This window comes from Ruditapes philippinarum, unplaced genomic scaffold (genome assembly GCF_026571515.1).
Source record: "Ruditapes philippinarum isolate M1 unplaced genomic scaffold, ASM2657151v2 ctg18181_1_1_1_1, whole genome shotgun sequence".
Taxonomy (NCBI): Eukaryota; Metazoa; Mollusca; class Bivalvia; order Venerida; family Veneridae; genus Ruditapes; species Ruditapes philippinarum.
In genome coordinates, this window is record NW_026863556.1 from 5686 (window position 1) to 17792 (window position 12107).

The 12107-nt window shown below is 31.3% G+C and overlaps 1 protein-coding gene across 1 annotated transcript; it reads right to left on the bottom strand.

The window, feature by feature from the left end:
• Nucleotides 1–865: 865 nt before the first annotated feature.
• Nucleotides 866–5761, bottom strand: LOC132722493 (uncharacterized). Its single transcript, XM_060707002.1, has 7 exons — nt 4900–5761; nt 4359–4484; nt 3818–4005; nt 3363–3418; nt 2766–2959; nt 2058–2173; nt 866–1702 (listed from the first exon to the last, which is right to left on the bottom strand). Exons 1-7 carry the CDS (start codon nt 5686–5688, stop codon nt 1573–1575), a joined length of 1599 nt encoding a protein of 532 aa, XP_060562985.1. The 5' UTR covers nt 5689–5761; the 3' UTR covers nt 866–1572.
• Nucleotides 5762–12107: the final 6346 nt, after the last annotated feature.

Below are 12107 nucleotides of genomic sequence, written 5' to 3' on the forward strand. Positions count from 1 at the left end.
ATCGCTAGTTTAAGCTGTTTTGAGAACTACTTGTTGTTAGGTTTGTTGTGAACTTTTGTGTCAGAGGTTGAATGTCCGCTTTGTATTTACTTAATTTTGATCAGAAAATACAATAAAACAATATTAGAAATCTTCGACCATTCGGGAATTATTTTGCTTGAAAATTGATTTGCCTGTCTTTGACCATCTTTACCCAGTGATCTCCCCTGAATTTTTGGTGTTAGTGTACATATAAAGGGAAGTAACCGCTTCAAAAAAGTGGACTACTTTCGGCGTTTGCAATTAACAACATTAGACTCTGAAATTTCGCTACCATTATTTGTTTGGTCTGACGACCCAAACAAATAAAAAGTACAAAAGCTAGATGGATGATATTCTGTATGAGGATCATAGAAGACAATATTGAGCTTATCATTAGAGGAAATGTGGTTGCTATGGCTATGAAAATGGCTGAAAAGCAATGAAAATTTATAAGTGATCATGTGAACAAAAGCTAAGTTGATTAAACTAGATAGTGGACAACATATGGAGAGTTTGTAGCTGCACATTGTTGAGTTAACCTGCAACACCCATTATCAGGTCAAAGGTGAACATGACCTCAAATATTCAAATAATCTCGTAGCTATTGTTCAGTTTAAACTATCAAGCATTGAGGAAAGTTGAGCTCACTGCTCCTTGGACAGCTGTTTTGTTGTTTTTTCTTCTCATTGATGCCTTAAATACACCAAGAAGCTTACAGTCATTTGTAAACAAAGTTTGTTGAAAGTAAATTATGCAAATTCATACAAACGTTACAAGTATAAAATTAAACAAGTTTGGTGCCATTCTTTAATTGACTATTAACAAATTATAAAAATCATTTCAACGTGTACTAGCTTTTTATTAAATGAAATATTGTATACATAACACAAACATCTAACAATCGTACTCCATGGTCAGTAAAACTCTTGTAGCCATGTATAGGTCTTAACATTGACAAAATATATCAAAAATATATACAAAATAAGCTTTTTAAATACAGTTAGTTATTTGCACTTCAAAAGGTCTGAATTGTTCACACAGTAGTATCATATTACACTTTATTTGTTCAATTTTATCAGCATGTAATGGTAATTATCTTTTTTTGCTGTCTTGTACAATAAGAAAGAAATAAACTTTAAGAAGTGTTCAAATGTGACTTATTACAATTTATCTTTTTTTATATATAAAACAACTGAAAATACCTGAAAGTATTTGGAACTATTCTAGCAACTAAAAGTCTATATAAAATCCATACATTATCACAGATAGAGTTCAGCAGTAGATAATTTTAACCACAATAATTAGAACAAGATTTTAACCATAATAATTAGAACAACAGTTTAACCATAATAATTAGAACAAGAGTTTAACAAGATAATGTCACTGATCATTATTTATATATCACAACACTTCCATAGTATAACAATTATTATGCCAACAACAGCAGCAGTAATATTAAAGTTCACAATATGAACCAGTTTACATTATTTACTAATATACTGACAGTACACTGTTCACATTAAGGTGATGTACTAACAATAATGGTGATGTTTATGAGATGTACCAGTTCCACTTTGTCTCATCATCCTCTTCGTCATCACTATCCTCCACCGCTCCTTCTTCTCTTGTCAAGTTGACACGAGGCAATCCTCGTAGAGAGTTCACCTTCTTCCATATACGTCTGTAACAAAAATGACAAAACTTTAAATTTTTATGTATTTAGCAACAACAATGCAAATATTAATCATACAAGGTAATTTAAGACAAACATTCTCTCATAAACATTTCACTTTACTGATATTTATTTATACCAAACATACATCAGTGCCAGTCATGAGTCAATATCTGCTTTGAATCTGGAACAGTCCATTTGAACTTAATTCATTAAAAAAAAAAAATTGAGCTACCAACAATAGAAAACTTGGTCAGACTGTCTGGATCTGCAGGCTGGCCCAGGCAATACTGGTGGCAAAGGCTTTTGTAATCACTTATGGTCCCAGCAGGTTAAAGGTTTCATAAACAAGTGTTATAGTTACCTAGCATCTCTCTCACTAGTATCAGCATCTTGTATTGAATCTTTTAGTTCTGTCTCCATCTCATTGTTACTACGCTCAAAATATTCATTCTGTTTCAACAACTTCTGTACCTCAATCTGTCCACAAAATAAATAAATGTTTAATTTTTGTCATCAATTAGTCCTGATTTTAAAGACAATTAAGTCTTTATAATTAAATTGCAAATTGCTAACTGATGTTTTCATATACTTTTGACAACCAAGTATAAAATTGATTCTTGTGAGACTATGAACTTCAATGTCATCCTAATTGCTCATTTTCTTTTTCATCAGATGAATTTTAAGTTCAACAGTTACTTGTATAAATTATTACACTTCAGGAAAAGTTTATGAATATAATTGAACAAGCAAATAAATCCATACATTAGATGAACAAAGATATGCAAACTTCTGAAGCAACACAAAACATACTAATTAATGTCTTACATTTTAACTTAAACTTTGCTAGTTTTTATGTGTATGTTAAAATCACTCTGGAATCAATTAATTCATAACTATCTATTCAACAACTTTGTGGAATAGATATGTGTATGTTGCCTTTCCTTTATGTAAAAATATGATCATCGTTCCATTTTTTGTTGGAAAAAAATTAGAGTGCTTGGTTGGCATTGGTTGTAAACTTATTAAAAAGAAAATTAAACTGTTTTATAACAAGGACAAAGAAGCCTACCTCTGTCTCTTTAATACACTGTTCTAGATGAGTGCACACCGTCAGTGGAACATATTCCTTTCTCAGCTTTCTACGAAGGTCATTCAGGGCGTCTAGTTTTTCTAGAATCAGAGCTTTACCGTGCTCGAGCTCCTCAGCCAGTTCTACTGGAGAATCATCCACAAACATACTGACCACTGGTAGTGATGGTGGCTCTGTTATAATATAATATAGTTATACTAATTTAAACACTAAGTTTTAGTACAAACTAGATAGTTATATTCTAGCATGAAAGTTAAAATGAAACTGTACAAACATACCATATAATTTTATTCAAACACCATCTCTATCTCTTTAAACAGGTTGAAAGTTTGAAAAATAGGTATATGTGTGCAAAAAAAAACCCCATAAAGATTATTGTATGGTTTCAGTTTTGATGGTAAGAAGTTGTGTGGCAATTAATTTCTTGTCAAAGACCCCCTGTATATACTACACCTGTTGTTTCGTCATCATCATTCTTACAACAATAAATTATCATTGTTATTGGGATAATTATGTGCAAAGGCTTATTTAGATATTTTTATGTGAATATATATGACTTATGTGTGTAAAACATACCTGGTTCTGGAACATTGGCCAACCATTCTTCCTCCTCTTTTACTTGCTGCCTTAATCTGGAGATAAAATGGTAAATATTAAAGCCAACTAAGGTAAGAATAAAGTGTTTAAAAGCCAATCACTTTATACACTTTTGTAACCAAATATAATCTATGTTAAGACCTCCATAACAATTCTGAAATTACAAAATCAAGTTTGAAAAGTATTTCAATATAAGGGTAAACTATATAGAGTCTATAATATGTACTTCAGTCATAGTGCATCTATACTTAAAGTTAAAAATCAATTTGAACATGATTTAATAATTATTCTTACAAGCAAATCCTGTTTATCTCTGAAGACCTACATTTAAAACCTTAGCTCGCTGAATTAACTTATAAAGTTACATAACATGTATATGAGAAATCAATGTAGATAATATACTGTTAAAATTCCTTCAGTACACATGCACTTACTTTTGATTTTTTTCCAAGAGCTCTTTAGCCTCTTCTTCAAAATTTTCCACTTTTTTCTTCGCCTCCCCGAGTTCCTGTGGTCTAGAGGTTCCGCGGGCAGACATCTGTTGTACCTGATCACGTAACAGACGACTATGTTGAGGTGTCTGACTGTCTAATAACTTGGTGATGTAGTTATCATACTCCGACTGTCAACAAAAACATCAATGTTTACATAATAACAAACATAACAGTCCCAATTAAAATAATAGCATGAATAATTTATAGATCTGCAAGTCAATAACTTTTTCTAAAATAAAAATAAAAATAGATGCAAATTCAGTATGACAGTCAGCTTCAAAATATTTGTTGAAACAAATAATTACAAGTTAAGTCCAATGAAAAAAGTTATTTCTTAAATTAAAAGCTGCTGAAAATATTTTAATTTGCAGTAGTAATAGAAGAGACTACAATGTGAAGTATTCAAAAGTATATCTTTATCTTAAATTGATGTACATGACATCATTTTATACATTATCATTTTAAAAAAATGATTTATCACCTTTATGCATTTTAACATATAGCCAAATGTTGGTGTTTCATCAATAAGGTCCTCAAAGTTATTACTGAACACCTGTAACTTGTGAAAGTTTGGTCCTATACCTCCAAGATTCATCACTTCCAGGTCCTAAACATATTAGAAAAATCATGCATTAAAACATGAACATAAAATGTAAATAAAATATATATATTCAGTTAATTGTTGCCTCCATGGTCAAAACATTAAGGCTGCTGACTTCAAGTCATTTGCCCCTCACATCTATGTGTGCAAATACTATTGGGGACTTTGGATTCTTTAATACAAATAAGCTATAGAGCTAGCTTAAGGAAGGTTGGTGGTTCTACTTAGGTTACAACCTGTGCTTGAGAAAAAAAGGGCACCTGAAGTCCTTCACCCTCCACCAGTAAAGCTGGTGTCATGTCCTTGGATAGTTGGTGTGATGTAAAACCACAGCAAAATGAAATATTTATTATTTCAATACATGTACATAGAAAATTACACCAAAGGTTCTATTTGCAAGGTAATATTACAATATTGTTACCTCTTCAAGTCTCTTTTCTAGGTGCTCCACTGCCTTAACCCCTGACAATACTTTCCTTTCTCTACAGTCCTGTTTCCTTAATACTGTATCCTCAAATTGTCTTAGTTTATTAAACTGGTCTGATTTTGTTACACCACTTGTAAATGATGGTAAAAAAGAATGTTTCTGTACAAGATAACCTTCAGCATCTAATGTTTGTGTTAGATCTGCCATAATGTCATAATCAGAATCAAATGGCCTTGACCTTGCAGGAGGAAAATAGCTTTGTTGCACACGAGGTGATTTGACCATAAGTTCCTGATTTCCTAGCTCCTCAACTAGAATACCATCATCCAGTTGAGAGTAGATAGACTTTCCAGAATCAATTCTTAACTTCTGGCTATCTTCTGAAGCTCTGCTCACATCAGTGGTTTCTTTTCGGAAACTGTTTATCTTTTCACGTCTAGGTGTTTCTATTCTATTTGGCGATGGCATAGGAACACTGGCCATAGTTCCAAGACTAAATTCATACAGAACATCTTTCATTTCTTTTCCCTTTTCTTTGTTTTGCTTTTGCCTTGGTGTTGGTAACCCTGGAACTAAGTCTGAATCTTTAACCACTGATTTCTTTTTCTTTGAAGATTTCCATATTCTCCCACCACCCTGTGTTAGGTGCATGGGAGGTCGAAATAAATTCTTTTCATTGAGATGACCCCAAGAATACTCATCTATATTTTGTTTTTGAACTTTCTCTACACTGTTGATAGCATCTCTCAGCTGCCTGTGTGATGTAAACTTGTAGGCTGTCATCTTAAAGAGTCCAACAATACTCAAGGTCTATCACTTTATCACATCATTATTGCTTTATGTGCATCTGCAAAAAAATAAAATAGTAACCATTTTTGTCCATAATTAAGTCCACAGAATTAGCAAAAATGTGTCAAAGGTCCTGTTTTTATGAATCAGCAATGCTTGCTTTCTTATCAACTGATCACCTAGTTCTGTGTGATTTGTACTTGGATGAAGCCTAAAAAAAATTGTTTGTTTCCGGTGTCCCTACCTACCTTATTTTTTGACCACTGACCCTAAACTATTTGAGGGGAAAACATAATAAACTTTGTACCGCATATTCATACGGGGAAGTCAAAGGCCGGGTCCACAAAGCGACCCGGGCTTCGGCTTACCCGGCTATAGACTACATGTGTATATTTAAAAGAAAATCAAATAAAAAAACTATTAAAAAATATATAGAATTCTATACCTATCAATGAAATTTTCAGTGTCAGTTCTAGTTAGGCACCGCCATTTACAATGTAACTCAATAGGTGGGGTATTCCGATAACGGAACAAATCTTAACTTTTCGGATAAATAATAATCGTCCAGTGTTCCGAGTGAAAACGGAAGCGGTGCATGTAATACCGGATGACACCTTTAAAACGGAAAGAATGAAAGGAATTTTTTAACGACTTCCCCATTCATAGGCTTTGCCTAATTTCATATTAGGCGAGGTATTCCGATAACAGACAAACGCAACTTTTCGGATTATAATCGTCATGTGTTCCGAATGAAAACGGAAGTGGTGAATGAAATACCGAATGACACCTACCTACCCTATTTTTTAAAACCATGTCACAGGAAACAAACATATTTTTTGTTAGGCCCAAGGTTCATTCTTAATTTTCAAGATTTTTTGCAACATTCAATATAGTCCTTCAAAGAGAGCTTGTTATTTTACTAGCTTACACACACATCTGCCCTTAGGAAAAGGAAAGGCATTTAACTTGTAGTTATATTGCAGTTATTTAGCAGTTTTTTCAAATAAATGCCTTTTTTACAATTTTTTGCCCTTCATCTTAATTTGTAGGATTCCATTTAAACAGCAGTTCTTAAAAAACTGGTAAAAACTTGTTGTTAAAAAACTTGTGTCCAGCATTTTTTACCAGTTTTTCAACATTTAAAAATAAATGGTGATGTTAAACAATACTTACATTACCATTTTTTACAAGTTATTTTCTTGAACCATTTTTTTAAGCTAAAAGATTGTGACAGAAGCTGCAGTTTTTACAAGTTTTATTTAAATGCTTTTAGGAAAATATAATTCATGCACACTAATATTCACTTAATACCTTGTAGTGCATCATAGCAATATTGTATGTGTACAACTCACCGGTGTGGGGTGTAAATTTACTTTCAAACTGAGTCATGCCGTCCAGAGGCAGCAAAAGAAATCACATGAACAAACCCTGTCGTCTTCTCTTTTTTTTTTTAAAACTCATGAGCCAGATAGTTTGTCTGTACAATGTGAAGGTTGTAGTTTACAATGCCTGCGACAGAGTTGAAACTCAGACACTAGCTGTTGTATTTTATAAATTATACTGCTTGCGGTAACGTAATTTCAAATCAAAACAAAATTTCTACAGCATTCTTTTCTTCAATTTTCTTTCAAAAGGAAGCTTTGCAAAATACTATACAATAGTATATAACTTTGATTTCAAAATTACTGTTAGCTGTTTTAGTACCGCGAAAATAGGAACTTTCACTGTAAATGAAAGAAAGCATGTTTGACAGACAAGTTAAATGTATGAAAAGACATTATGAAGTCCTACATATTATTATTATTATTGTAAAACAAAATTATTTTTTTTTTGTGTCTGAGAAGTGACTCACTCTTTCCAAAAAACATAGGAGTAAAGACACTAGCTCTAAAATTTATCTGTTGCTCTATAGTTAAAAATCTAGTCAGCATTAGACATCAGTATGTATTAATATAAAATTTCTGATATTGGAGGATCAGATTGAGAATAGATATCTTATTTATGGCAATTGTTCAAAAATAATTATGTCCCCTCATTTTCTCATTATGTACACTTAAAACGATTCTTTATAGCTGACATATGCATGAATCACTTATGTCCACTTTTAACAGTTCTTGTATATCTTGTTTTTTTTGTTTTGTTTAAGCTAGACTTTAAAGCCCCATGTATTTCTTAAGAATTCTGTATCGAAAGGGTTTTACCTCTTGACACCAAATGTCAAAATATTTAGCCTTTGTATATTGTTTTTTACTAATAAACCCCAGTCGTTTCTGTATCGTTAGTACCTTCAGTACTTTGATTATGGAAATTTGATAGTCTGCAATATAACGTAAATGATGTACACTAGACAGCTAGGCCTTTAGAATATAAAAGATATCACCATCAAAGAAGAAATAAAATAACTTTTTTAAAATCATCATTCAGTTATCCAATCTTTTAATGCTTTTAAAATGTAAGCACTATTTGGTGTAACGTCTTGTAGGCGTTACAAGAATTATGTGGTGTTTTTCAACATTTTGACCATTTTAGAAGAGAAAATACTATGATTTCTTTTCGTTTTTTGTTCATAACAATGTCATTGGATAAGATTTTTGTACTTAACATTTTTGCTCATTACAAACGCATATATGGCCTTTAATCTCAAAGTTCAAAAGATCCAGAGGCTTATTGTGAGATTTTTGACAGTTCAATATGTCTGTTGTTCGTCTTAGCAATTTCTAATGTTAAATACATTAAAAAGTGTCCAAAACTTTAAGTCCACACAGTAATCAAACTGGTTGCCTAATGAAACTAAAAGGGCAATGCTTTTGAGTTCATGAAAAGTTAGGGGATTTGGTGATTTGTAAGAAATCTATGTACATACATATGTGTCAATGTAATAGAAATTCCATGTACATGTACATTTATTTTCAGATGTGAACAGTTGTTAACAGTATTATATTAGCTCAAATAAATGCAACAGTTTTTTGAAAGTTTTTTTGCAGTTATTTATGAGGTCATATAAAGGCTTCAGTAGTTTTTTGAAAGTTTTTTAATGATGTCATATAAATGGTTGAAAATGCAAACACAATTTTTTGGCAGTTATTTATGAGGTCATATAAATGGTTGGAAATGCTATCTCCATATTTGGAGGCAGTTTTATGATGTCATCTCATTTACATATTTCGGCTGATTTCAATGCTTTTTCAATGCTAAATAACTGCATTTTAAATGCATTTTAACTGCATTTTAAATGCTTTCTACATAATCACATTTGTCAAGGAAAACTGCTTAATAAATGGTTAAAACTGGTCAGAAAAACAATGCTAAATAACTGCAAGTTAAATGCCTTTCCTTTTCCTAAGGGTGTTTCAGAACAAAACACCTGTCAGCCATTCTCCTATAATTGAAGCACTTTTTAATAATTCCTGTCTCCACTTTTAAAATCGTAGTAAAATGTACAGACGAGCTTAATCCTTTGTGACAAACATTTAAATAAGTACACTGGGATGTTCTCAGCAGCTTAACTTTAATTTTGTAGCGTAGATGCTCCTCTTTTGTCATTTGTGTTAAATTGAAAAGCTATATTAACTGCAAAAAAGCGCTGTCGCTTGACCAATTAAAGTTTGAGATTGGTGAAAAAAACAATCCATTTCTATGTTTTCCAACAAGTTTTTGCCTAAAATCAATACGGTATTGATAATAGATTAAGAATTACATAAGAAGTTCGAGACAGAGACGCTTGTTTTCCCATGATTTTCTTTAAATGCTGCCGTCGCCAAAATGCAACTATGGTACCGTAACGATTCTAAACTGAATGTAACGATCTTGAGATGTGTTATATTCTTTTAAATTTGTACTCAAAACAATATCAAAAGACTATATTTGGAATAAAATTGATAAATTAGACTCCTGCAATGATACATTTTAAACACAAACCGTTTTATTGTAAATAATTCAAATGTCGCGTTTAAAATGCTATGCCTCCGTAACGGGCGTATACTTTTAAATACACATTATACCAATCAAATAAAAATTTTAAAATATTGTTTTGTATTTCTTTAAATGAAAAACACCAAAATGAGATGTCGTTTGCACAAAAATGTGATAACTCTGACCCGTAGAAGTCTAATTTCACTATGTTTCCATAACGGCTATTTTCCGTAACAAAACGATCATCCGAATTTCGGTACAGTATACGGTTCAATTGACGGTGTGACTTTTTTGCCCATCACCTCTCCCAATGATACGTAACTATGAGGTATGCATGCAACATCTTAATTGACTTTTATGATACAATTAGGCAACTGGACGTATTTGGCAATCACTGTACTTTATTTTGGCAACCACTGTTTTTTATTTTATAACGATGTTTTCACAATTATGTTACTTACACGAGAAATTTTACTGGTACAATCGATTGCAAGCTTTATTTTCAGCAAACCACAGATCTCAAAAGTGGCAAGTTGATGCTATTTATATTTTTTTTACCTGTTTGAAAACATTTGTTACGGAACATAGTTAATTATTTTGAGATCATAATCTGATATCATATATGTACTTTATCCATAGTTATTTAACAATTTGAAATGAATGATTGGTTTCAAAAACATGGAACACATATTTCGATGAAAAAGAAGTGCACAGTTTATCAAATAGTCAAAGGCAATTTGTTACGGAAGCATAGTCTTCTATCAACTTTTTTCAGCACCATAATACATTTATTCAGTTTGTTTATAAAAAACTGCTCCAGTGTGTTTTTTCATTATAAAGATATATGAAAATGGTGTCCAATATTAACTGGAAGTCTAACATGATTTGTATTGTGTTGTAAGGTTGCATTTTTCCGTTACGGAACATATCAAATTTGTTACGGAACTTAGCATTCATGAATGCTATGTTTGAAATATGATTTTTTATGTTTTTACTATTTATAAAATACCATAATTGTATCATTATGTCACTTACATTATCTAAAAGTTTTAGAATACAATTATCATGCAAAAAAGTAATATGACAAGTGATATTAATGTAATAATGATAAAAATGATGATTATCATGTACTTGTTTCAATTAATAATAATCATGATAAAAATTATTTTAATGATGTTTATGTATCAAGGTTAATACATTATAATAAGCAACGATTTTCTATTTTAGAATTGTGCTTTTAAAAACAGAAATACAGGAGACAAAGCATAGAGGGGAAAACAACAAATCATTTAAAGAGAAAGAAAGCAGAAAATGTTCCAATTCAAAAAAGAAAAAGCACGGGTGAAGAAAATGTAGAGAGAACTACATGAAACATATATACATTACAACAAATTTGTGTAAATAAGGCAGAAAGAAAGTAAATAAAAGTGAAAAAAAAAAGAATTCTTGTTCATTTTCAGTGAAAAACATAATATCTTATTTTCCATAACATATGTTCCGTAACAGATATCTTTTCCTGCACTACTCACTAAATTAAACTTGTTGATGTTATTTTTAATTGATACAGTGTTTAATGATTGATGTTGTTTGTGAAGATACCACATTTAAATTGTTTAAGTAATTTTAAAGAGTGAAAATATTGAGTTTATAAATCCTATGTTTTATAACTTTTCACCTATGTTCCGTAACAGATCATAAGGTCTGTTTGATGATCATTTGTGCAGCCAAGTCTTTTTGGGTACGTTACACAGATTAAAAGTCATGCTTTATTTGTTTTCTGCATCTATTTTAGATATAATTCGATAACTTTTATGACAGTATTTGTTTGTGCATTGTATCGGAACAATGTCAATCTTAAGTTACGAAAATATTTGCTTAAACAAGCTTTTTAAATACGAAGTATACAAGTTTCAGAATAAGATATGGCATAAAATATTTTTGCTAAAGGTAACCATTGGTTTTCAACTTTACAATGCATATTCTTTTGGATTATTTAATGTTAGTAAGACAATACCTCCAAAGTAATTCCTATGGTATATATATGTTCCGTAACAATGTAATTCAGTAACTAACTTCAAATGCTTTCAGTATACAAACGGAGCGAATGGTGTGAGTTAAACTTTCACACAATCTGTCCAAGGTATTGAACATTAAAAGCAAATCATAGAAAACGTTGTTTACGAAAGTCAGATTTTTCATTTTTTGTGGACCAAAAGTGCTTCAATTATGGGAGAATGGCTGCTGTACTAAACCACAGAAATGGTCTTATCAAAGAGACATCAATTTCTTGAGAACAAAGAAGCCTGGCAAGAAAACATCTTTTAACTGTGTTATTCAAAAATGTTAAAATCAAATGAAACAACTGTACTTTTGTTAATTTGGCCATTAATTTGAACTAATTAGGAGGTAAAAAGGCAGTAAACTCAAAAATTTACCTTGTTTATAAAATTCATGGGCGCAGCCATATTGTTTTTTATGTTGCTGAGGTAAACTAAAGATTT